General features: G+C 37.8%; 1 protein-coding gene and 1 pseudogene across 3 annotated transcripts; both read left to right on the top strand.

Annotated features, from left to right (window-relative positions):
• Positions 1-9,057: 9,057 nt before the first annotated feature.
• On the top strand, positions 9,058-27,412 carry LOC125270307 (alpha-2-macroglobulin-like protein 1). 3 transcript variants are annotated; one of them, XM_048193764.1, is made up of 34 exons: positions 9,058-9,458; positions 18,814-18,997; positions 19,065-19,221; positions 20,023-20,075; positions 20,225-20,245; positions 20,344-20,509; positions 20,586-20,670; positions 20,743-20,857; positions 20,934-21,054; positions 21,143-21,252; positions 21,328-21,492; positions 21,567-21,794; positions 21,899-22,111; positions 22,188-22,337; positions 22,503-22,628; positions 22,694-22,787; positions 22,934-23,072; positions 23,157-23,382; positions 23,466-23,589; positions 23,661-23,782; positions 23,859-23,910; positions 23,997-24,080; positions 24,170-24,346; positions 24,805-24,880; positions 24,966-25,122; positions 25,216-25,290; positions 25,369-25,531; positions 26,016-26,200; positions 26,275-26,496; positions 26,570-26,691; positions 26,795-26,876; positions 26,961-27,044; positions 27,130-27,235; positions 27,320-27,412. In XM_048193764.1, exons 2-34 carry the CDS (start codon positions 18,821-18,823, stop codon positions 27,358-27,360), a joined length of 4,218 nt encoding a protein of 1,405 aa, XP_048049721.1. In that variant the 5' UTR covers positions 9,058-9,458; positions 18,814-18,820; the 3' UTR covers positions 27,361-27,412. The 3 variants fall into 3 exon arrangements, with proteins under 3 accessions (XP_048049721.1, XP_048049703.1, XP_048049712.1); XM_048193746.1 differs by lacking the exon at positions 9,058-9,458 and adding an exon at positions 17,214-17,435; XM_048193755.1 differs by lacking the exon at positions 9,058-9,458 and adding an exon at positions 18,591-18,708.
• LOC125267222 lies at positions 14,021-15,507 on the top strand (annotated as a pseudogene).
• Positions 27,413-27,781: the final 369 nt, after the last annotated feature.

The following is a 27,781-nucleotide window of genomic DNA, read 5'->3' as shown; positions in this document are numbered from 1 at the left end:
CACTCCCATCTTGGAGTCATTGCACTGGCTCCCGGTCAGGTTTCGCATCGATTTTAAAATTCTCATGCTCACCTACAAGGCCTTGAATGGTTTAGTGCCACAATATCTGTCTGAACTTTTAACTGCATACAGATGCAATCTTCCTTCTGATTCTGGCTTTTTAATTGTACCTTCTACGCGTTTACGCTCTATGGGTGACCGGGCTTTTTCTTCTTTTGCTCCCAAACTCTGGAATGCTCTTCCAAATGAGATCAGACATGCTGACTCTTTTAGTGTTTTTAAATCTTCACTTAAAACTTACTTTTTTTAGGCTTGCATACAAGTGGTTATTTTTAAAAATGTGTCTTGTTTTGCTTTTTATATAATGCATTTTTCTCTTAATTTTGCTCAAATGTATGTTTATTGTATTTATATGTTTCTGTGAAGTGCTTTGAGATGTAACTTTTAAAGGTGCTATATAAAATAAAGTTTATTATTAAAATCCCTCCTGAGATGTGTGCAAACCTGGTGACCAACTACAAAAAACATCTTGCCTCTGTGCTTGCCAAAAAGGGTTTCTCCACCAAGTAAGTCATGTTTTGCTTGGGGATCAAATACTTATTTCACTCAATGAAATGCAAATCAATTTCTAACCTTTTATATAATGTGTTTTTATAGATATTTTTCTGTATTCTGTCTCTATACGTTAAAATAAACCTACTATAAAAATACAGACCCTTCATTTCTTTGTAAGTGGGCAAACTTACAAAATCAGTAGTTGATCAAATAAATATTTCCCCCACTGTATCCCATCATCATCTACACCAAAACCAAAGGGCCGCAAGTTCAGTTGCACATCTGGATAGGTCTCTCAGTATCAGGAATCGGTCCATTATGGGGGTTCACCTTGTCACACTTGTGGTGTTCCTGGTCAAAAATGACTGGCTTACAAAAAAATACTTCTAAATCTCTCATTATGCTACATTGTCACCAAATATTGGATTCAATCTTTGTCAACTTGTTTTCTTTCTTTTAGGACTGGTTTTGTATTTCTTTTTGCATCTGATTAATCGTAGGCCTCATTTAAGTGAAAAAAAGCATTATTTATGAATGATTTTTGCAATATTAAAATATGAAGAAAAATTACACTGTTTATCACACTAGTGTGCTTTAAAGTTTAATCGGGGTGTTTGTGCCATTTTGTTTAAAATAAAAGCATTTCAAAACAAAGTCATACTTGTGGTGTTCCTGATCAAAAATGACCAGCTTGTTAATCATGTTCACATTCACATAGCCTACATGTGTGCTTGCAAACATAGAGCCCTTGGACTTGTACATGTGTGGATACATGCATACGCATGCGCACACACGTTAATACACACAGACTATTTTGAGTATTACACACAATCTTTTTTTTTTTTTCACAGAGATGAATTTTATCCTACCCTGATCTAATATCCATTCATCCATCTAACATAACCACATTCAAACAACACACACACACACACACACACACACACACACACACACACACACTTATGTGCGATCTGGCTTTAGTCTGCAGTGACCCTGCTTCAAAAGAATCTTTCTTTTGTGTTATTTTGTCTGGAGGCTGTGATGAAACAAAGATTACAACACTATATGAGAAGTGTTCATGTCTAAGTCTTAGTGGTAATAGTCGTTCATTTTCAGCACTGAAATATTACAAATGCCACTGTAATATTTCAGTGATGAAAATGAACGACTATTTTTTTTTTTTTTTGTAATTCTGTAAAACCTGAACCATGGCCAATAAACTGAATAAAAAGGTCTTGTTCATTCAAATGGCTTACAAGCAGAATATGTCAGTGCAAGAGTTGTGCAAGAGTTTGCTGTGAAATACTTATTCCAAATGCTTAAAAGCAAGTTATTCTAATAAAATTAATGAGTCAAGAGGCCAACTAAAACAAACACTGACCACCATGATGGTGGAATCATTTTTGAGCATTAAAACATCAACATCTAAACCTCTGTTAATTTTCAAAAAGAGCTTCTGTAGATGAAGGACAGAAATAAAGTCAGTCTGGTTAGTAATAAGTGAAGCTGGTAATGCTGTTTGTGGAGCTGTTTAATCCTCCTCTGCTGAGATCTTGAGAGAATTTCCCCCAGTTTCTAGTCTAGCTAGTCCTAGAATAAAATGCATGTTTGAGCTGTTTTAACTGAAAGCAACTTGTACTGACACGTCTTCAAATTCTTGCTGATTCTTGATGTTTGTGTGAGTCTAAAATACACAGCTGAACACTTTCTATATAATGAGTAAAAAAAAAAAATCTGAATATGTGATTTTTATCTAATGCACAACTAACAGCTACTGTAATAGACTCTGGATTAGATCAGAAAATCAAGACATATATAATGACTGAATCATCATCAATAACCAATTTCATCTGACCAGAGCTTCTCTTGCAATTTTTCCAATAACAAATGTGCTTCAGAAAATGATAAAAACTAATGATATGAAGTCAAGGGTCAAGAGCCCAACTAAAGCAAACACTGATTACAATAATGGCGATGTCAAACTTTATTATTTTCAATAAAAAATCAACATCTATACCTCAATTAATTCTCATTAAGAAGATTTGAAAGAAAGAAATGGGACTGTAATAAGTGAAGATGCTGAAATCTTAAGAGAGTGTTTAATGTTCTGTTGTTGCCAGTCATTTGACATTAATTAATTAAAGAGATTTTACTTTCATTTTTGTTTGGCACCTTGTGCTGCCAGTCATTTGACCTTTTTTTTTTTTTTTTTTTTTTTTTTTTACAGTGAAAGTGTTTGATCATAATAATTGTCATAATAATTCAGGAAATACCTGTACAATAATAGTGTTTTTCAGCTTATGCAGAGTTTTTTTGTTTTTCAGAGTTTCCATTGACTAATATTGGTAGACACAGGGGTTTTCAAATTGTGGGTTGCGACCCATTTGTGGGTCACAGAGTGGGAAAAGGTTTGTCACATGAAGTAAATTCACTGCAGCTAAACTTATGTTTCAGTGAATGACCCAGCCAGCATAGCCATGTGGGGCCCAGAACGGTGTCACCTGGGCTGCCTAACTGGGTCCCAGCCAGTTTTGCCCTCAGTTTCCATGTAGGCCCCACATAGGTTAGCCCAGATGAAATGAACACTGTGCAGTGTGCACACTACACACTGTTAAATGTAACATGATGATTAAGTGATTGAGTGTTTTTCCTCTCTGAGGATCTTACCGGTCAATAGTCAGTAATTGTTACACCAATAGATCTGGATCGAGCTGCTTTCATCTTTTACACTCATCATGTATTTAATCCATAGCACATGAGTAAGAGTGCTGTTGATCTGAATATCAGTACAGCTGTGACTGGGCTGCAGCTGATCACATGACTATTAGCTGATCACATGACTGATATCCAGCACTACAGCAACACTATTAAAGGGTCATGAAACCCCCCCCTTTCAGCTCAAGTCTAGCTCACAATCTTTTTGAAAAATGCAACTTAAATGGGCGTGGTGGCTGTGAGAGGAGAGGGGAGGGGGGAAACTCTCATCGCCAGTAGCCCATGCATATCGACTGTCACTAAAAATCAGTGGTAAAACGTGAGGAAATACTACAATTTTTTAAAAAACTGGAAAAGTTAAAATCTAATGAAATACACTGACAATTTATTTTTATCTTTTCAAGAGTTACTGAATGCCCTGCTACATATATCCTACAGTACTCGTAATTCTATTTAAAACATATTAATGTACATGCGTAATTACAGTCATTATAAAATATATAGTTGTTTATATACACACTATACATGCATATATTTGGAAAAAAAAATAACGCTTAAAAAAAAAACCTTGCGTACATAGCATAGATCTACGCGCCGAACCAGCAACACGCTCAATCAGTCAGGCTGCGTGTCGACTGGAGCAGAGCAAGCGACCAGAGCATTTTTAGATTCATTTCTATGGAAGTTGAGCGTCACATTTAACTTACGCGCGGCTCAACTTCCATAGGAATGAACCGAAAACACTCGCGCTTACCCGCTCGCTCCGCGCCAACGGACACGCACCGTCAGTCAGTCAGTCTCTCTCGCTGTTTAGTGCCGTTAACCGTCCTCGTCATTGGAAAGATCCACGTGGTGTCATGAATAATTAAGAGAGTGTCTTCTCATTGGATAAAAAACTCAGTCTCGTTAATAATATTAGGCTTGTTTGAGATGAGCAAAATCTGCGCAGAACCGATCACCGGTGATCACCGCGAGATGCATGCCGGTTAGAAATGTGTCCGAGGGTGGGCCGCCTTGCTCTGATGTCATGCCGACGTGTGTCAAAAACCTCTCGCGAGTGCGAGACGGACGTGTCGGATTCTGCAGTCGAGCGCAGTTGCTCTCCACCGACTGCGCTGACCAAAAGCACGATGGGAAACGACTTGCTGACGACACAGCTTAAAGCTTATTGGTTTAAACAACCGTGATGTATTGATCTGATTTAAAATGTTTGATTTTAAAACTCTAATATCATGTCTTTATGTGTAAAAAATAATGTGTGAATATTCCCAAACTCTCTGACACAGTGATCTCTCTATGGGTTATGCGAACGTTGTCATTTATAAAAAATATATATAAAAACATGTCTATAATTAAAGTAAAAATGATTGATACACACATATTTCGAATGGAAATAAATAACAAGTACTTTAGGTGTATTGATCATTATGTTTATTTTCATATAAAAGCAACAGAACTTATATTACATCCAGTTTTTCAGCAACACAGCGCACGAGTGTGAATCCCGCGATATCCGCCTTTGATCTCGTAGGTTCTGATCCACTACGAGAACAGAGAACTGTTCGTCTTGCCTGCACTTTTTTCACTCCTCCCCTCACTGCAGCCGCCTACTCTCGGCTGAACTTCAGGCGAGGCTATAGGCGCATCTCAAACAAGCCTTATGAAACACAGATGAGTCATCAAAGCACTATCGTGCTCTGCTGTGACGTGGACAGGATGAAGATTTTAAACCCGGAAGACGAAAATAGCGTACTAAAACTAAAATTTAACCATTTCCCCCCTACTATTAAATCTAACAGATGCTAACATTGTCTTCAATGGTGTTCAACACACATACCTCTGTTAAAATCTCAGAAATTTTGGTTTAGGGTTTCATGACCCTTTAAGACTCTGTGGCTGCGTCTCAATGTGCATTCTATCCACCCTAAATAGTATGTGACATTAGTAATATTCAATACTATTTAGGGTGGATAGTATGCAGGGTCTGTGACTGATGTTGATGTTTATCTGCTTACCCCCAGGGCATCCAAGATGTAGGTGACTTTGTTTCTTCAGTAGAACACAAATGATGATTTTTAACTCCAACCGTTGCAGTCTGTCAGTCGTATAATGCATGCCAATGGGAACTCTATCTATAAGAGATAAACCCTGCGGCTCGTGAAGACACATTGATGTCCTAAGACACGAAACAATTGGTTTGTGCGAGAAACCGAACAATTTGTCTGTGCATGTTTTTTTGACTATATTATTTTGTAAACCTTCAAATTTACTCAGAAAGTCTGTGGTGGTGTCCTTGTAATTATCTCTAAGATATACCTCTATGACTTGAAATTCAAGAAGGGCATTGCTGACTCAATGGCGATATCTGGTGGCCTGAATATGTCACTAGTTTACATTGTGTTTTCTCATGTCATTTCTGTCAAGCTTCAAAGCATCCAGATCTCTGGCATTACAATCTACACCTGCGTTTATAGCTTTACAATCAGCATCTGGATATTTAGCTAAATGATTTCTTTCCTTCTTATGGACTTGGTTCAGTTCAGTCTATTTCATCACTATTGTTCCACATCATGATCCATGTAATTTATGTGGTTTCTTTGTTTTTGAACTCATGCATTCTTCAATCATCATGTAAAAGGCTTTACATATTTCTGAATCCTTACTGAAATTTTACACAGATATCTTTTTTTTTTTTTTTTTTTTTTTTTCAAGAAAAGGCACAATTAAGCAGACACAATTTTTCTAGTATTTTAGACATTTGGATCTAATTGTGGTTTCTTAATGAGAGGCTCAATAACTGCCAGCTTGAACGATCTTAGGACATGATGACCTATAGCGAGAAGAGGCGGTTTCAGTAGTTTAGTGTGTATTGGATAAACATGTTGTTGGTTTTGATGCAATGATAAATTTATTTAGCTCTTCCTGTCCTATAGTTGTAAAGCACTGCAACTGTTTTTGAGGGGCAATATCTTGGGCTGAATCTCTGTCAAATGTTGTAAATTTACAATAGTTCCCACTGTTGTAATATTATAACATCAATTTTAGGTCTTCTAAAATAAATCTGCAGATGTTTTTTCTCTCAAAGAACACATTTACACAACTAATAGGTCCTATTGTTCAGCCTCATAATGCTATTGTCATGAACTCAACCTGCGAACCTGCCTTGAAGCACACCATCATGTTTTACTGGACTGGATAAATCAAGATTCAAGTAAGTAAAATGCCCAATTATATATATATATATATATATATATATATATATATATGATTACTTTAATCATCAATTTTGAACTTGTAATGATGTTGTGTTCAACACTGGTTGAAATGGGTAGCAACATTTTTACATGGATAAATTTTACTCATGTGAAAGAAATACTAATAGAAACAATGTTTTTGATTAAGTTTTAAATGTCTCCTTTCTTGCAATTTTGAGTAGTTTTAATCAAAATTTAATTTTTCAAGTTGAATTAAAGGATTAGTCCACTTTTAAATAAACTTTTCCTGATAATTTACTCACCCCCATGTCATCCAAGATGTCCATGTCTTTCTTTCTTTGAAAAGAAATTAAGGTTTTTGATGAAAACATTCCAGGATTTTTCTCCTTATAGTGGACTTCAATGGGCACCAAACAGTTGAAGGTCAAAATTAGTTTCACTGCAGCTTCAAATTGTTCAACACGATCCCAGATGAGAAATAAGGGTCTTATCTAGTGAAACTATCGCTCTTTAATTTCTTTAATTTCTTTAATTTCTTTTTGACTGAAGAAAGAAAGACATTAACAACTTGGATGACATGGGGGTGAGTAAATTATCAGGAAAATGTTATTTAAAAGTGAACTAATCCTTTAAGGAATAAATTATTTATTTGAAAAATTCAAAGTATTTGTGCAGCAATATTTGAAACTATCTGTACATTATCAGTTACAGAATATACTTTACTGGTGCTGTTTTCTTTTCTGGGCTTTACTTGATTGTCCAAATATCTGCTTGCTGCATGAGGGACAGGTGATAAAGTTCGGGAATGTGGGTGGTATCAGTGCTATTAGCATGATCAGTAGAGGACAAAAAGCTAGCCAGACTGTACTGTGTGAATTCTGTGGAATGTGTGAATTCTTTAAAATGTGTAAGTATGACTGGGATATGGAAATTAACCATTGTTTTTTTTTTTTTTTTTTTTTTTCCTCATTTCAGGATGCCACCAGCCAGCCACCAGTGTTATCTACAAAGTGTATGATATCATTGATACTGTCCAAAATGGAAAGAAACAACCCAGAAAACACCCACCTGATGAGTATGTGAACATTATGCCAACAAAATCAAGTCATTCCAGAACAGATCATGCCCCGTGACAAGTATCGCTGGCTGATAAAGGATTTTAGTCCCAACACTGATTCTTAACTGTTTTTTGTAAATTTTGACTTGTACTGCTGTTTCAAGATCATGTCTTTATAATGTATTTCATATTTCAATTTTCAATCATGTTTGACGTGTATTTATTGTTACATTGTTTGAACCACTGGTTTCAAGATCATGTTTTGATAGTGTAGGTCAATTTCCAATCATGTGATATTTGTATTTAATTAGCATTTCTACCAGAAAGACTCGGGAGGCACGATAACGTAACACTGGTATTTATTACCAAACAGCAAGCAGAATATATAAAGGTTCTTTGGCGTAGGCCCCATCCGTAGCTCACGTCCTGAGGGTTGCAGACTTTGCGCTTTGCGTTTCCTGCCTGAAGCTGAAGACAGGGGCGTAGCCGACCCCTGGGGAGTATGGACAGGGACCATCCTGGTGGTGGGGGGGAGGATGGAGGTGAAAGTTTGCGTCAGCATCTGCGAACTCAGACAAGTGTAAGTACCAATCTTTTATACTCCAATGTTAGATAATGATTGGTTAGATCTGAACTAATAAGTGACGCAACATTTGAGTCTTCCCGGCAGAACTTGCGCTAGAGCTTCATTTTGAGAGAATCAAGAATGACAGTGTATATTTGGGATACTAATTTGAAAATATGAAAATCATGTTGTGTTTAATATACCTTTTTGAAATTTTAAAGTTTTGTATAACTTAGAATATGAATGTATTTATTTATTTCTTTGGTGTTGTCAAGAGAAATGGCGTGTTCTCTTCCAAACAATTTGATAAAGATTTTAAAAGATATAATAAAAAGCAGAAAATTGCTAAACTTGAAGAATCTCTGGGGTCTATGAAGTTTTCATAAATGAGACATGCAAAAACACATGCTGTGAGCTCAAGTGAAGTGTATACCACATCCTGTAAAAATGACAACTGTTGCATTATGTGTGTAGGTGAACATGGGTTCTGGGGGATATAGACACTGTTGTGTGTAACTGAGAAGAATGAAGACAGTTAGGAAATAAATGCCTAGTAAGGTAGAAATCTGATAAAAATGTATAATAAAAAAATGTGTGTATTGCTTAAAGCAGAACTCAGTAAGATTTGCGAAGCTCCCCCTACAGGTTCCTTCAGTGAATCACACTGTCGTAAATACTCCAAGCGCAGCTCTGGATTACAACGACTACAACTCTCACCAGCGCAGTAGTTTTGCAAATACAGTACAAGAAATCTCGATGGAGGTGGGTAATTTTCGAAATTGTCGTATAAAGTCATAATATATACATTGTTATTGAATTACCGTAAAGCATTTTGTCACTCTCGCGTGAACGTGAACATGAGGCGAGATTGTTTCGGGTCGGTGCAGCTCAACTTGCAAGTGCTGTTTTTTGGCATAGACGTGCCAGAGGGGGTTAGTGCACGCCTCAAACACACCACTACAAGTCAATTAACCATCGTAAGGACTTAGAACACTATTTATGAAGTTAAAAAAAGTTACTTAGTTCTGCTTTAAGCCATTGACGCAAATAGGAAATGCATTGACACAAGTGAAAAAAGGTGATAGACAAGTAACCTAGCAATTGACGCAAGTAAAAACCACATGTGCGTAAATGAAAAGATAAAGTGCGTCAAAAGAGAATATAAATACAGGGGCCTTTATAGCTCTCTGTGTAGTTGGAGTAGTAGTAGTAGTTGTGTAATTTTGCTGAAGAAAGAAAGAGCATACAAGCAAGCAGCAAGAGGAAGCCTTCGCCAGACCACAACCCTCAGAAGATCAAAGAAGACACCTGATATTCTTAAGAGAAGAACATATACTGAATAGAGAAGAGGGTAAGCTTTAAAAATGTAATTATTTGTCTGGCCCATGGAACTTCCAGCTTAGCTGGCATAAAGTGGTGTATTTAGCTTTTGCCTTTGCAAGAAATAATAAAATGAGAATGGGGACTGCCCTCAAACTCTGATAGTATTGTCTCAGTCTGTTTATTGTTGTAGAGTGAGAATCCATTTGGGGTATCAGAAGTTGACTGTCTGAAAAAGATATATTTTTATAAAGATATCCCGACGGACTTTACAAAGTCAGTCAAGGTTGCCAACCAGTCGCAACAGAGTGGGCCGTGGGAGTGCATTAGCAGGCATAGCTGTCCTCTGAGGGCGAAGAGCCAGCTGTGGTGCACTGAACGGGAGGCTAACCCACCCCACCCAGGTAGGCTTGGTTGATATCTGAACCGTAGTGCTAGGAGGTACGGTAGTGATCAGAAGTAGACCCTGAGATAATATAATCTAAGAAGAAAATATTATATGCCTACCTGACTCCTCCTGAATCTATAAAGGTAAACCTTTTACAGGAGTTGAGTAATATGAATAGAGGAAGTGGCTCGTGACCAAGAAAGTGTTACGTGTCAATATTCGAGGTCTGGTTTACTATAATGATTATGATAATAAGCCTATTAAATGCACTAGAGGACTCTTTCAACAACATGTAAACGGTGACTTTTTTTCTATATTTGGGTCTTTGAGGGTTAAACTTTTTACAGAAAAAAATAGTGACCCACAAAACAGATGATACAAAAACTCTTCAAATCCCAAAAGAACATTAAACACTAAGAGATCTCACAAGATTTCAGCATCTTCACTTATTACGCCAGACTTTATTTCTTTCATGCTTAAGTTCTTATTGAGAATTAACAGATGTTTAGATGTTGATGTTTTATTGAAAATAATAAAGTTTTTTTATTTATTTATTTATTTAAGTTTTTCTTTAGCTGTTTTACTGTTTTACTATGTGTCTCCGATACTTGTTTGTTATTGCAAAAACTGCAAGGAAAACTCTGATCAGATATTGTTGGTCACTTTTTAGTGATGTTATAGTTATCATGTAGTGGCCTGATTCTGCAGAATCACTACTGCTACTGCAGACTACTGCAGAATTTCCTGCAGTGCTGTGATACGATTTTATGGAGTCATTATGGAGAAAATGTGACACATTCATGTACCATGTTATTTACATGATACTTCAAGGTGGTTCACTCAATACCATGGTAGCCTACATTTAAAGAAAATAGAGTAACACTTCACTTAAAGCATTTATGTATACTGCATTATAAAGTTATTTATTATGTACGTCATCATAATGCGTTATATTGTTTCAAAGATAATTGCAACCAAAGTTAAAATGCATTATAATATTCAAAGATTTTTTTGAATATTGGTTGTCATGTTTTAATGCAATATAATTTCTATAGATTTATTATAATGTACTATAACTGGTTACAATTATTAATACAGTGCATTATAATGTGCATTACAAAGCACAATTAATGCATTAAAAATACTTTTATAATGCATAATACATAAAGGGTTTAAGTAAAGTGCTCCCAAAAATGGTACTGGTGATTATTATGTTCAGGGCAGCAACTGTACATTTGCTGAGGAGTATCTTCATCAAAAAAAAAGTATAGATAAAACTCAATGTGCAGAAGATATAAACACTCCAACAATTATAATCTTTAATGTCAGTTTTGAATGTCCCATTAAATATTAACACATCTTCAAAAGAGGACGAGTTAAATGGTAGCAGAAGTCACCATAAAATGCACAAGTGAAGTTTCTGACCACAGTTTCCTAAATGTTTCAAATTCAGATCAGCATTTGCAAGCCTGCAGCTTCTCAAATGCCTCTTTTTCCTACACAAAACTGCGAGAATAAAGAGCAAGACTGAATTATAAATAGGTTATAATGAGCGTCATTCAACATGACTTGTAAAAGACTTGTACGGTGAGTAAAGACTGACTTGTGCAATGATTATGCCTAAAACTTGGTTATGGTGCAAGTCATGGTTGTGAACATGAAACACATAAGATGTTTCTGAACATAATTACAGTAAGATGATATTAAATATTGTATTCTACAATAATACAATTATTTGTTCAACATCTTTTTTTTTTTTTAAGAAATAATCTGTGAAACCTATGAACACACATTCCCACAAAAACTACATAGATCTAAATTTAACTGACATCTCAGTTTTGTTTAATAGCTGGAGGAGGAGCTGAATCTGATGGTGACGCCCTAAACTTTACTATGTTTTAAAGTTTCACAACTGAAACACTCCTCAATCATCATAATTGACTGGACAGCAGACCTGAGTAATTCTCTTTGTTGAACAGTGACAACAGATAATCCAGTGATATTTTTTTAAGAGTATGAAAATTCAGCAATTTCATTGGACTTTGTACTGACGTTTGCATGATTTTCTGTTTCTAGAGTATAGACAAGGTAAGGGCACTGTTCAGTTCTGTTGACATTTTAAAAAGTTATGGTAACCTTAATCCACATGTAATTTATTAAAAATGGGTTAACAGTTTCTCATGGAATATTGTTTAAGATTTCTAAAATATATCCCTGAGAGCAACATTGTGTCGGCCCATATCTGGTCTGCATGTAATCCACATGTACCAGATGTTCGCCGGATCTGGGCCACACTATGTTGCTGTCTGGGATACTACACAGTAAATTCCCTGGTGGTCTAAATTAAGTGTATTTTACTTAAGTAAAATTATCTGTCAGTGTGGTAATAAAAACAACCTTAATGTAAACAGAAAACAAGATTATTTTGAGTGTCTATTACTAAATGCAAATTTACAGTAGCTCCGCCCACCAATGTCACACAAGGTTAAAAACAACACATGTGATTAATGACTTCAGTGGAGTAAGCAGTAGCGTGTTGTGGAAAACTAACTTGTGCCTTGATTGACTGGGTTTGAATCCGCCTTTTGCTGAGCTCACTCTTCTCCCTCTTCCCATCACATATCACATCAGAAAGGCATTTATTTTTCAGGAAGTAAAATGCCCAACGAGGGTTTAATAATAATAAAAGTATTTATAATTTTATAAATATAATCATTATTGCATCCTGTTAATGTACAACAATACAGAGGTACGAATAGTGTGTATCTACCAGTATAAAGTATAAATAGCATCTAATTACTGTTTACACTTATTGCAAAGAACTGTTACTTTTACATAATGAATAGAACATAATTTGCAAAATAAATTAATCCACTTAAATTATTATTCATTATTATTTTTTGCATGTGGGATACCATGAAAATGAATAGTACTTAACATGAATAGTACTTAACGTTCTGCCAGTTTTTGTTGGGTGCTGTTGCCATGGTGAATCGTAATATCGGAGCTCCATTGATCATAGCTTTTCATAGTCATGGTGCACAAGCTTAACACAGAGTCAACCTACTCAGAGTTGATTGAACTAACTCAATTCAGCTGTTCTGAAACAGAAAGGTCAGAGTTTCCCATCTCAGTGTAAGTCAACTCAGAGTTCAAGTTTTAACTCAGAGTTGGTTGAACCTCCTTATTGAAATGGGCCCCTGATGATAACGATCACAATCGCTGAAGAAAAGAGAAAAAACAATAACTACATCTGACATCTAACCACAGCCATAGATGAAACCAACTGAAAAGAAAAAGCAGACTGACTTTATTTCTGTCATTTGTCTACAGTTCTTTTTGAGAATTAACAGGTTTAGATGTTGATGTTTTATTGAAATTGACCATTATGGTGATCGGTGTTTCATTTAGTTGGGCACTGTAATTTGGTTTTTATGTTAAGTTTGTGGTCTTTGTAACAAGCACATCATTTGTTATAAAAGAGACCACAAACAAGAGCGATGATATGGTTTACACCATCAAGAAGAAAACCAATTGTCTAGTCTCATCCCTGACCAAGAGTGGTTGTTCATTATTGTTATTATAACCAACAGTACCTTTATGCCACAGATAAGATGTTTTGAGATTTCATTTTTAAACATATTGTGGGGGGAAAATAGACACACCCACTACACTCAGAGTGAAAGACATGCCGGCACCATCATGGAAGTTTCCATCAAACAATTTTTTATTATTTAAAATAAAAAAAAAACTATCAAATTGACTGACCCAGCACTGATTTAAAAAAAAAAAAAAAAAAAAAAAGGCAAATTGTTTAGTGTATAAAACCCAGCATATGTTCTGTCCAATATTTACATCAGAGCTGGGTTGTCAAATAAACAAAATTGTGTTGTTTTTAACCCAGCATTTTTAGAGTGTAGAGAGAAGAGCGGCACTATGGATACCATTTCTTTTCAACAGGTCAGGTCTGCCCCAAAAACTTTTCCAATTGAAAAGTCTATGAACCCTATAGTATTTTGTGGACACCATTTAGACATCCAGCCATTGAGTGATGACAGTCTGCTAAGTATTTCATCACTCCAGCGAACAAGAAGAGGGCCAGAGCAAATTACAGGGTCTGACATCGTACTTGCGAGTTCCAACATGTCGTTAATGTTAATTTTAGTGATCTCTGACTGGTGAAGTTGGACATCATTGGTGCCGACATGAATAATAATCTTAAAGTAAAAGGTTAGAGGTTAAAATCAAAGGTCAACATATCAGTAAATGTCACGCTAATATGATTATTATTCAAAAAGTTCTGCCACTTCTATAATTTTAAAACTGTTTTATGTTGGAAACAGTTTAATTGTGCAACATATTAGAGTAATAGATTTAGTCTTTATGAAATGCTGTTGTACTTCTGGTTTTCTTTCAGCATCTGTTCTTCACTATATCAACTATTTAATTTGGGAATTTGGCTTAATCAAGATGCTGCTGATTACTTAAGCTCTTCTTCTCATTTTTGCTGCTTTAGGACAGGTAAGCTTGTGTTCTAGTATAATTAGTACAGACATGAATACTGATGATGTGATCATTATGATTTCTGTTGCTGTAGGATCACAGAGGATCTGCAGGACAGATATTTTCATTGGATATGGCACCAAATTCTGTTGATGATCAGTATAAGGGCTGTATAGAGAACATGAAACACCAGGTGGAGACAAAACTTCTAGAGAAAGAAAAATCACAGTCTGAATATGAATTTGCAAAACTTTGGGAAGAGGGTGTCCATGAAGCCAAAACACCAGAAGATAACTTGCCAAAAAATCATTCAGTTGCTGTTTATGTTTACACACATTCAAGTCCACTGTATGAATTTTTCAATAATGATGTTTGTAGTCAGAAACAAAAATACAAAGACAAGACATTTAAATGGTATTCGCTTCACTTTCTGTTAACAGATGCGATTCAGATTCTGAAGAAAACACAAAATATATGCTATTTCACATATCGTGGTACTGATGTTGAATTTGATAAGAATGTTCTGAACAAAGAGGTTCGTTTTGGATGATTTACATCCTCCTCTTTATATCAAAGTGTAGCACAAGGTTTTGGAACTAAATCTTGTTTTCAAATCAAAACTTGTGAAGGTGCTGATGTGTCACATTACTCTATATTTCTTTCTGAGAAAGAGGTGCTGATTCCTCCATATGAGAAGTTCAAAGTCATTGCTGTCAACACGAGAAAAGGTCAGAATGATCTCTGGTGTGACACTGTGTTCATATTGCACAGCTCTGGAACAAGAAGTGACCTGAACTGTGCAGTGGCATCCATGGATATCAGTACCAATACACCTTCAATTAATTTTATTATTGGGTTTTCTGTTATTATAACTATTATTATTATTTGTTATGTAATGTATATTTTAATTAAGAAGTGCTATGGTTTGGACACTGTTATACCTTACCAGGCTTTTAATTATTAACTGTAATCTGCAGCACTGTAAAGGTACCACACAGATAGACTGCCCTAAATTGTCAGACTGCCATTTAAATTTATAAACTAATATTTATAATATGCTAATAATGAGACCATATTATTACTGTGAACTTATTTCATTTGATTCCACTAAAAATATTTTAAATAAAGAGATTTTCACTGCATCAGCAACTGCAGTCACCACCTGTTAAATAAAGCAACATGCAGCATATCATCAATGTTTTTGGGTCTTCTCTTCTCCTGAACTGAAGCACAAGGGTGACCCAAAAAATAACATTTTACATTAAACTACCAGCAAATGTGTCCAGTATATCATTGTTTTTTTTTGTTTTTGTTTTTTTTTTTCTCACAGTTTATTATTATTAAAATACATTTCGTGAGTGTGTTTTTTTTTTTTTGTCTTGCACCTTTAACCCTTTCAACCCCACAGGTAAGTCATGTAATGTCCACACTAAGTAACATTGACATGCTGCAGTAAGATAATTAAGTGAATATGTAAGTGATGATTGAGCATTAATGATGAACACTTAACAAGCAGAATCTATATAACTTTTGTGGAGCCGTTTCTTTACGTAAATCCAACATTGTATTTTTTTGAGTGCAACACATAATATTATGGGAGAAAAGGCTTTAAAGTATAACAACTCAAGTATTCTGAATATACTGTCAAGTCAATAAAAAAGTAATAATGTACAACTGTCCTTACTTTCCAAGTGGGTTTGAATTTTGTCAATGATAAATTAAAAATATCATCTTTTGTGGATCTGTTTGTCCTGTACACAAATTGTAGTAGGTCAAATGACTCTGGTTTGGTGTTCAGGATGTTTCTTAATAAAGTGAAAATAGTAGTGGACTTGAAGCAGAAAGCAGTTCTTACCAGAAAGAGACTGACTTTCTCATTTCTGTCTGCCATTCATAAAGTAAAGTTTAGATTGCTGGAACTCAAAAAGTAAAAATGGATTCACTGAATGTAACTGTAGAAGAACTTTGTTTTCTCATCAGAGGAGATCTGCAGTTTACACAGTGAGAAACTCAAAGGCTGAATCCAAAATGGTACCCTACCCTCATTTTCTCCTTTAATGTTTTCTTTGTGTTGAAGTTACTCTTATAAGTATATATAATAATAATAATAATATATATATATATATATATATATATATATATATATATATATATATATATATATATATATATATATATATATATATATATATATATATATATATTAATCCAATGTAAATGGATTAATAAACATACTAAATGATGTTTTTGTGAGAAAGTAAAAGTGTGCACGGTTTCCTGTAATGGGTAGGTTTAGGGGCAGGGGCAGTGTAGGGGGATAGAATGTACAGTTTGTACAGTATAAAATGCATTACGCCTATGGAAAGTCCCCACAATTCACAAAAACCTAACATATAAAACTGTCTTTTTGATAAAAATCAACGCATCCTTTGCTGAATAAAAGCGTTTCCAGTTGTGGCCTAGTCTATTTTCACGTTATTCCAATAACTGCAGAGAAAATGTAAATATTTTCAGTTTAGGCACAAGTTCACGCGGCGCTGAAACAATGACATAATCCATTAAACGTTCTGAGATACAAGGAGCGTGAGCAGTTGCACGAGCAGTCTGAGAAACTCATGAAATAATTCATGTAGCTATGCTCCGACCACTGAAACAAAATTTCAGACACTGAAAATCTCGTAAAAGTGGTTTCAAACTGCGTTGGGGCAGTCTTTTTTACAATGGAGTTTTAAGGAGAAAACTGAATTTGCACATGGTTACTAACAACACCACAGAGGTCTTAACACTCTTAAGTGTCGGGGAATGAATCTCATTCATTTAATTGATTGGCCACCACCTGGAATTAATTTTGTCCGCCCTCATTGCCTGAGGATAAAGTGCTAAATCAACCTGTTCCGATTATTAAGATCGTTTTTATATATCGCTGCCATTGGGGTAGGTGATTGAGAGAAACTGTAGAGCCGTAAACGGTAGTATCTGTGGGGTTTCTGAAAGAGACAATTGATTCGCGTTTAGTGTTGGATGATCGCTATTCATGGCTGTGGGGGAGATTTGTGTTTGGAAAGGGCTCATTTTAGCTCTTTTTCTCTTTGCTGTTGGCGGACAGCCATCAGGACCGTAAGTACCATTAACGTTAAATAGGATTTGAAGTGAACAGAAGCTCATGGGTCCGTGTATCTTTTGGTCATTCGTTTTTTTTTTATTTTTTATTATTATTTAATAATGAAATCGGAAAATGAAAAACGGCACCTTTTTTTTTTTTTTTTTCGTTTTTCATTTTTTTTTTTTCTTTTTTTTTCAAACAAAACGAAAAACAAGAATTCAGCTTGATTTTTCGTTTTTCGTTCAGGGGTAGAAAATGAATAAACAACTTGAATAATAAGGAAATAGAGTGCAGTAGCCACTGATCTATAATAGAGAATAGTCTATCATTATTGATCGGTGGTAGTAGCCCAAAGGATGTCACGCTTGATAACAGATGTAGAGGCATTTACAATGACAGCTTAAAAACAGACTTAATTAAATTTACTGTAGGTTTTTTTTTAACCATTGTTTTTATCTGTGCATACATATTTCTGTGAAATACGCGTTAGGTTGCACAGAAGAAAGCCGATTTATGATCTCTACTGATATAGCGGTAGAGGACTGTTATTTTGTTGAATGACCTGAAGATGACATCACTGGCTCAGATTTGATTGACCAATCGGCTGAAAGGGGCGTGTAATGATCGCCCACATGTGGAAAACGAGTTTTGAAGTCGTGTTTCAGTTTTCTATCCGTGACACGAAAAAACGAAAATCGAGTCAAAATCGCGTTTTTCCCCTTTTTTTTTTTTTTTTTTTTTTTTTTTTTTTTTTTTCGGTCGGGAAACGACCGTTTTCTCGCTTCTGCGTAGTTTGTTTTCCAATTTGAAATGAAATATCAAAACGTACACGGACCCTCATGCTTTCTACTCATAGGCTGATGAAATTGCTAACGATTTTATGGTTTCCAAAAAGAACTTTATCCACCATGCTCTGGTTTAATCTTTACATAACTGCCCCCCAAAAACAACGTATTTATAGAATTCACTTTTTTTTTTTTTGTACTTGAATGTTTAAACCTCTAAATGAATAAACTTGGGGTGTGTGTGTGTGTAATGTGTATATAAATATAATATAAATATAATGAGCCAATGTAATCCTCTGCAGGTATCTGAAAATTCAGGTAATTTGTTTTCCAGTAGATGGCAGCAGTTTACCACTAAACCAGGGGTTCCCAACCATTTCTTCTTAAACATTATTTTTAGGTCTTGGAGTCTGTATTAATGAGCTGATGAACTGAATCAGGAGTGTGATTTGGAGCCCCGCTAAACCATGTGCAAGTTCATGTTACTATGAATCTGTGCAGGGTATATTAAACATTTTGTTGGCAAAGTGCACAATTATGTAATTTCAAAATTTAGTGACCCTTGCATGTTAAGCAGACATTGGTTTCTTTAATCGTATTTCCTCAGGTTCTTCATGGTGACGTTCCCTGCAGTGATTGAGTCTGGATCTGAAGCCAAATTATGCATTTCTCTTCTGAAACCCCAAGAGAGTCTCACACTGACTGTTTCTCTGCTTGATGACAAAAACAGGACAACTAAACTTGTGCAGCAGGTTTCTTCAACGCCATTTCACCGCAGCTTTAGTTTCCAGGTCTGTCGTTTAGACTCATGTGGCTGTTTTATTCTTTGTCTGGTTTGTTAAATAAGTTTCTCCACAGGCTCCTCGAGTAGATGGTGAGTCGGTGCAGAAGATGAAGGTTGAAGTTCAAGGGAGGGTCTTCAGAGTGACCGAAGAGAGGAAAGTCATGCTCAGACGTTACCTACCTTTGACCTTCATCCAAACAGACAAACCCATCTACAATCCAGGACAAATGGGTGAGCTGTGAATGACCCTAGGTTGAATATTGGGTGTCTCAAGTCAATTACTCTACAACCGGGGTGTCCAACCCTGCTCCAGGAGAGCTACCATCCTGCAGACTTCAGCTCCAACCCCATTCAAACTCTCATGAAGCAGCTAATCGAGGTGTTCAGGGTTGCTTGATTACAGACCGGTGTGTTGGAGCAGGGTTGGAACTGAAGTCTGCAGGACAGTAAGGCTGTGTCCGAAAACTGGAAAATACGGTCTTCGGAGGACACATTTCAAGGTAAGAAGGCATAAAGGTATTTCCAAATTCAATGTTAGCTTCTCTTCCTGTTTCCCGAGATGCCTTCATCTGATCGACTTTAGAAGGCAGCATAGATGTATCCTTCGCTGCCTTTATCCCACAATCCTGTGCTTTCCATTCTGTGACAGTTGAGCTAGAAAAATAAAGATTGCGTCCGAAAGTTGCGTTTTCTGGCCAGTTTGAGTAAATGTACATTTTTGACCAACATTTTCCACTTTTGATGTCATTTCTAGCGATAAATGAACAGTGTAGTAATTAAATGTTTAGTTTTCACCAATGCTCACGCAATATTGCTGTAGATCATTAAACTCTTCTGCTGCCTCAGAAGTCTGAGGTGCCTTCATGCACAAACGCTGCCTTACAAGTCATTGCTTGATAAGGCAGCAAGTCCGCTACCTAGGTGTTTGGGTGCAGCCTAGCTCTCTAGGAGCAGGGTTGGACACCCCTGCTCTACAAGTTCTGATGTCTTCAAAAGTGCATTATGCAATGAATGTGTTAATTGCCTTTGCAGTGAATTTCAGAGTTGTCACCATGGATGCCAAATTTGTGCCTCTTGATCAGATGGTAAGGCCTCACCATGAACACATTACAAATTTAAATGTGGGCTCACTTTCCAAACTTCAGTTTCTCACTTTTGAAGAAAGTGACTTTTGAAGTTTGACTTTTTGTGGCTTTTTTTTGTGCTTTTAAATGCCTGTCTTTGTGTCTTGCAGTACAATCTGGTCGTGGTGGAGGTGAGTTTGCTCTGGTGCAAGTCTTTTAAATTGAGCAAACACAGCTTTTTGTAGTTTTGCTTTGTTTGCGGTTTCTGAGCTGTTAACTGTTTTAATAGGACAATAATAATAACCGGATTGGTCAGTGGACAAACGTTTCTTCAACGAGGTGGATTTTGCAGCTTTCTCATGAGTTAAACCCAGAGGCTCAGATAGGGATGTACACACTAAGTGCTTTTATTGGTGACCGAATGATCTCCCAGGTTTTTGAGGTGAAAAAATATGGTAAGTAGTCCATAAAATGTGCACATACAATAACGGAACCAAGGTCTTAATCTGAAGTGTGGTGTTTCTGGTTTAGTTTTGCCCAAGTTTGACGTGACCATAAACGCACCACAGACATACAGTGTTGCAGATGTGGGACTGAAAGTTGAGGCTTGTGCCAAGTGAGTGAGGCTCTTATTTTCTTGTCTTGTGGTTGGTCTGTTCCTGATCTTGTTCCTTGTGATGTTTCTCAGATACACTTATGGCCAACCTGTACCTGGTCAAGCATTGGTGGAAGTGTGCCGTGATCCATTTCCATATATTGAGGTTCCAGACGTGACCCGCCAGTGCCTGCGTAAAACCATGAAGGTCTGTGACTGTTGCCTTGTGGGGGGTTTTCCTTCTGCTTGTGCTTGACTTAAATGTGACTTTGTCCTGCTACCAGATGAATGCCACAGGCTGTGCCTCCCTTATTATTGATACGGCAGTGTTTTTCAACACCAAATTTGAAAATAACATGCAAGACTCATTTCTTGTAAATGTGAACGTCACGGAGGAGGGAACAGGTGAGCTATTGGCTGATCTGAATCAACAGCATGTGTTTGGAGGAAGTTGACTTGCTCATTCTGTGCATTTTTGTTTCTTTTACCTCAGATGTAGTTATGTCAAAGTCTGCAACCGTGTCCATTACATTTGAAGTCGGCAAGGTCACACTTTTGGACCTCCTGGATTATTTTGAACCTGGATCAGCGATTAATGGAAAGGCAAGTAAAAGCTCATCCCTTGTCTCAGAAGCCTTCTCATTGGCTCTGTTTCCTAACTGTGATCTTTCCCAACAGATAACAGTGTCTCGTTTCGATGGGACTCCAATTTTGAACAAAGCTGTGTATCTCCTTGATGGTAACAATAACAAACTGCTGCTAAATCTGACCACAAACCAGAACGGACTGGTCACATTCTCTCTCAACACCGTTAATCTTCCTAAAGCGGATCTGAATCTGGTGGTACGATTTGCTCTTTATATATTGTGACATGAAGACTTCTCGTGCTCTCACTGATTCCATTCATTGCTCCCCAGGCAAGTGTGACTCCAGAGGTGGTTTATAGTTACAAATCGCCATACTTCACTACAGATATGAGGGTTGTTCAGCTTCTCCAACTTGCTTCTCCTGATAACCCATCATTTAGTGAACTGACTATAGTGAAGCTCGAGCAGCCGCTCAAATGTGGTGCTACATTTCCAGTGACTGTGAAATATTCTTTTGTTGGAGAGTCTGGTGGCTACAGTGCTGACATTGTCTATATGGTGAGAAAACACTGTGGGATGGTGGTGTGTTTGGGTGTGTGGGTTTTTTTTTTTTTTTTTTTTTTTTTTTTTGTTCAGCACCTTATTCAACTGTCTTCTGTCAGGTCTTGTCCAGAGGAGTGATCGTCCTCCATGCATTTCAGACGGTCACAGCAAGTGCTTCTAATAAAGTCACAAGCGGCTCAGTGTCGTTCCAGCTGTCTGTCAGTGTTGACATGGCTCCAGCGGTGCAGATTCTGGTCTATTGTGTTCTGCCCAGTGAGAATGTAGTTGTTGGTAGTGCATCATTTGACACAGAAGCATGTTTCCAAAACAAGGTATGATGTGCACTATCTTTTGGCTACAAGTGGGGAATGGTGACGTGTCCTACAGCATTATTTGTCCTTGTTCCAGGTGTCTTTGCAGTTCTCTCCAGCTACAGCTGTTCCTGCTGAGGGAAATGTTCTGACTGTCTCTGCTCAAGCAGGATCTCTGTGTGGCCTCAGTGCTGTAGATCAGAGTGTCCGGATCTTGGAGTCAGGAAGACGTCTGAGTGCTGAAATGGTATTCATGTGCCTTTTTTTTTTTTTTTTTTTTTTTTTTTTTAAAGGGGTTTCCTGAGTATCCTTGAAAGCATCAATGAAGACAAATGGACCATTTTAAATGAGTGGTGACAAAGTTACTTTTTTTTTTTTTTTTTTTTTTTTCCCTCACTCCCCATGTTTTTAGGTGTTCAACTTGCTCCCAGTGCTATCACTATCAAATTATCCATATGAAGTTGATGATGAACAGGAGTGTCTGAATGTTCGACCCCGTCGAGCTGTTTCTGTAGACCATGCCTACGACACCTTCAAGGTAGAAAACCGTTCATTATCCTGTTATACAACTTCATTTTCAAATGTCTTGTCTTGTTCTGACAGAGCATGGGGTTGAAGGTCTCATCAAATTTGCCTATCAGAGTACCTCAGTGTCTGATGTACAGAGGCCAGAATTATTATCGCAACTTCCGTGATGGTATGTCTGTGTTCTTGCTCTAGAAATTGCCAGATGAATTTTGTATGGTTTATGCAGGAGTATTTGACTTGCACAGACCTGATTAATAGACAGATGAGAACTGACAGACCTCAGAGACAAGACTAGAGTTGCAAACTCTCTTTCAGTGATGTTTTTCCGTCATCCTGGAGCCATGGCAATGGCTGCTGGTCCAGAAGAAATAAGTGAGGGTGACTCTTCCTCTTTTGATGTGACCATCAGGACTTACTTTCCAGAAACATGGATCTGGCAGCTTTCTGAAGTGGGGTTAGTAATACACTTTTTGTTCCATTTTAAAGCTACTTGCACACAGTGTTTACTTATTCCCTCTTTCTCTCTTCTGTCCTTCAGAGCTACTGGATCCACACAAGTTCCTCTCACGGTTCCTGACACAATCACCACATGGGAGACGGAGGCGTTCTGTCTGTCTTCCAAAGGTCTTGGTCTGGCTCCTCCTGCACTGCTGACAGTCTTCCAGCCCTTTTTCTTAGAGCTCTCCCTGCCGTACTCCATCGTCCGTGGAGAGTCTTTTGAGCTGAAGGCCACTGTCTTCAACTATCTGTCCAAGTGCATCATGGTCTGTCATGGTTTATTTTCCTCTTATACAACAGATCTGTATAGAAGGTCATGTGTCTCTGCTCCATGTGCTCTCATTGGCAGGTTAAAGTAACTCCAGCTTCATCTGCAGCCTTCACTCTTGGAGCATTTAATGAGCCGTATTCATCCTGTCTCTGTGCTAATGGGAGAAAGACCTTTAAATGGGTTTTTACTGCTTCTGTTCTTGGTTAGTCTTGTGCTGTCTCCCTCTTAAATTGAGTGTATTAGGTGTTACTCACTACTTGTCTGTCTCTGCAGGAGCTGTCAATGTGACGGTCAATGCTTCAGCTGATCCGTCCCAGACTCGATGTGGCACTGAAGCAGTGACCGTGCCGACAAGAGGACGCGTTGATGTAGTCACTCGAAGTCTACTTGTCCTGGTGAGTTAACCTGCCTTCTGGAGCTTGATCATGGAGCTCATGCTGCTTTACTGATGGGGTTTTTACTGCTTTTTAGCCTGAAGGAGTTGAGAGGACAAACACCCAGAGTTGGTTACTGTGTCCAAAGGGTTTGTTTTGCAATCACTGATTCCCAAACATGTTCTCCCTGTACAGCCAAACATTAGCCTAACGCTCGCTTCTGTTCGGTCTGCAGGAAGCGTTCTTTCTGAAGATGTGACTGTGACGTTTCCAACAAATGTGGTTCAGGGATCAGCCAAATGCTCTGTTTCTGTCCTTGGTAAAGCATTTTACTGAGAATAAACTGACATATGATGTTTGGCAGAATAACTTGTTTCTGATGTGGGTTTTATGCTTGACCTCTCATAGGAGACATAATGGGTCGTGCGCTGAAGAATCTGCATGGGTTATTAAAGATGCCATCTGGCTGTGGAGAGCAGAATATGATTCTTCTTGCTCCCAATATTTACATCTTGCTGTACCTGGAAGTCACGGGGCAACTCAATGCAGCCATCCGAGAGACCGCCATAGGCTACCTTCAGAGCGGTATGGATTTGAGTGTTGGCGAGACTAAATCATATGGACTTTAAGTCCTGTGCTTTCATTGTAGTTTGTCAGACTGTCTAATGTAGTGAAACCTGAATTATGGCTATTGGCCTACACGAGGGCTTTCAAATATTGATTTGGACAAGACTCTTTCTGGTACTTCTGCCGTAGTGATATTGCTTGCTCTTTAAAGTGTATGAAATATCAAGTCTCTCCCACCCCCATTTCTAACTGACTAAAATGTTTTAGTGCTTTGAGTCAAGGGCATAGAAACCTGATAATTTCTTCCTAAAGACTTAATTAAACTGCACCACTCTATAGGTCTAGAAATCACACCTATTCCTCTTATCCAGGTTTTCCAAAACCTTAGTGATTCAAGGGACCTTGATTACCAAATTATCCATCATTGCTTGTACATCCTTGATGAATTTCCATGGTGGTTTGTTTGCCCTGAACAGGATATCAAGGACAACTGAACTACAGGCACAGTGATGGATCATTCAGCACATTTGGTTATGATGCATCCAATACATGGTGAATAATAATGCTGCACATTCTAGTGTTTATCCTTTATCACCAGTGATTAAGTTTAGTTTAATGAAACTTCCTCCATGACCAGGTTGACTGCCTTTGTCCTGAGGTCTTTTGGTCTAGCGAAGCGCTTTGTCTTCATTGATCCGAATGTCCTTCAGAGTGCAAAGGACTGGATAATAAGCCAGCAGGGTTCAAATGGCTGTTTCACACAACAGGGAACTTTGTACCACAATGAAATGAAGGTACATGTGTTATCAAATGGACTGTAACCCATAGACTCAGACTGTCTTTAATCCATGTGCGGTTTTTTTTTTTATTTATTTTTTTTTATAAAGGGTGGAGTTGGGGATAATGTGACCATGACCGCCTACATTGTTGCATCTCTGCTCGAACTAGGTGTCCCTGTCACGGTAAAATATCTCCAGTAGTTGAGCTGCTTGCAGATGACCTTCCTGTTATGGCTTTTGTCTAATCTGCTTTGCTTTCAGGATCCTGTCATCACCAACGCTCTGTCATGCTTGAGGCCTGTCGTTGGGAACTTGAGAAACACTTACGCCACGGCTCTGCTGGCCTACACCTTCAGTCTTGCTAGAGAGACCAGCACTCGATCACAACTTCTAACCTCCTTAAACAACCTTGCCGTTTCTGAAAGTGAGAATAACAATCCTCATCTTGAGCAGAGGCTTTTCTAACGAAGTCTTTACTCATTTGATCCTTTTTAGACATGCATTTTCAAAAATGCAAAACACTATGGCAGTTTCCACACTTCATTAAGCAGCACAAGCTTTTTTTAACTGATGTAAGGGGTTTCTTGGTTCCTCAGATCATTTTAAAAAGCTGACTTGGTGCTCATGTAACATTTTGAAGACTGGAATAATGGCCAATGAAAATGGAGCTTTGCATCTGTTACGTTTGAAAATGATTTAAACGGTAATACTATGACCATTTAAATCAACTCAATGTTTTTGAAAGATTCTATTCTCTCATTGACCCCAAACTTTTGTATTTTGTATGTTTGCACCTCGGCCCAAGCTCCACTGTGAAAAGATTGGTACACCTTTTACGTTTCCCACCTGAGTGGGCTTATACTTGAGGCTGTTTGTCGTCAACTTTCTCCCCACCTTCTCGTCTTTAGGCACAAAGCTGCATTGGTCTCAGACTTCATCTGGTGATACTCTGGCGGTGGAGATCAGCTCTTACGTGCTGCTATCGGTTCTCACTGAACAGCCTCTCACAACGGCAACTCTGGGCTATGCTAACCGCATTGTCAACTGGCTCGTGACCCAACAGAATCCCTTTGGAGGCTTCTCCTCCACCCAGGTACCTTTGACCACCAAACAGGAGTTCAGTCACTCTTATACGGGTCAAATCTTTAATCTGATGCTGGTTTTTAGGACACTGTGGTGGCTCTTCATGCCCTGTCTGTGTATGCTGCTAAAGTGTTCAGCGTGGAGGGCTCCAGCACTGTTACTGTACAGTCCTCGGTGGTAGGAGGAGAGTCTTATAGCTTTACAGTGAATCGGGACAACAGGCTGCTGTATCAGGAGAAGCCGTTGACGAATGTTCCTGGCAAATATAGTGTTAAAGCATCAGGTTCCACTTGTGTGTCTGTGCAGGTCTGTATCCCCCCCCCCCCCCCCCAATTCTGTTTGTGCACATCAAAATCTTACTGTGCTTCTCATACTATAGGTTGCATGTTTCTACAACATTCCGACACCCATTAAAGCTGCCAGGACGCTGAGCATCGAAGCAAAGGTGAAGGCAGACTGCCGACCGCTTGGAGCCAATCTCATGTTGAACTTCACAGTGAAGTAAGAACAGATTTGACTTGTGTCCTGAAACCAACTCTTATGATTCTTACAAAGGGCAACTGCTTTCTTGATCCTCTTGACTGAACTTCCTATTCCTCTTCAGATACAATGGAGCCAAAGCAACTACTAACATGGTTCTAGTGGATGTTAAACTCCTGTCAGGCTTCACAGCTGATACGTCACTGGTTCGTAAGATTTGGAGAGTCCTAAGATGCTTGAAGCTCCTTCAGTTGTAATTGTGCATGTAAATAATGGTCTCTCTCTCTCAGCTTGGATCTCCACCCCAGTCGTTCGCCCCACTGGTGGAGCGGGTTGATTCTGAAGATGATCGTGTCCTAGTGTATCTGAAAGAGGTGAGACTGTGTATACTGGATGTATTCAGGAGCTGCTATCTTGAGTGCTGTGTATGTGCTGCTGTTCATCCTCTCTGTCTCACAGGTTCCCAAAGGCGTCCCCACGACTTACACTCTGCAGCTGAAACAGGTTGTTGCAGTGAAAAATCTCAAGCCAGCGGTCATCAATGTTTATGACTACTATCAGACAAGTACATTTTTCATCCTAATCATGCTTTGCTCTGGCTGATTTCCTTGTTAAACATGATCCAGCTCATTTCATGTTGCTCTTTCAGGTGATGCATTTGAGACGACCTACACATCCCCCTGTCAATGATTGTGCTATAGGACAAAAATGAAATAAAAAAAAAAAAATCCCTTTTATGCAATCAGTAGTTTGCTTCTTTTGTTGAACATTTGAACAAGTGTTGCAGGTCTTAACGCCAGTAAGTATACATTTTCAAAAAGGCTTACTTTACTAGTTCCTGTGCTATGGACTTTAGGGGGTAAAGTCCATTTAACTTGAAAAGGACTAAGTTGTAGGAACTTCCACTAGCATATTAAAAATACTTGGGCATTAAATGCAGGTGAATTTTATAGAAATTATATAAATTAAGCCAAACTTTTCCATCAATGGTGCTAATTCAGTTTTTTAACTTGAGGGCATTTGGGTCTAGATTACATAGATTAACTAGATATTGGTGTTGCCTGAGATAAAGCATGTCCATATAGACATTGTAGTACTGAATTTTAATGAA

Source organism: Megalobrama amblycephala, linkage group LG1 (assembly GCF_018812025.1).
Source record: "Megalobrama amblycephala isolate DHTTF-2021 linkage group LG1, ASM1881202v1, whole genome shotgun sequence".
Lineage (NCBI taxonomy): Eukaryota > Metazoa > Chordata > Actinopteri > Cypriniformes > Xenocyprididae > Megalobrama > Megalobrama amblycephala.
The sequence above is the reverse complement of the archived record's forward strand: the minus strand, read 5'-3'. Positions and strand labels throughout refer to the sequence as shown.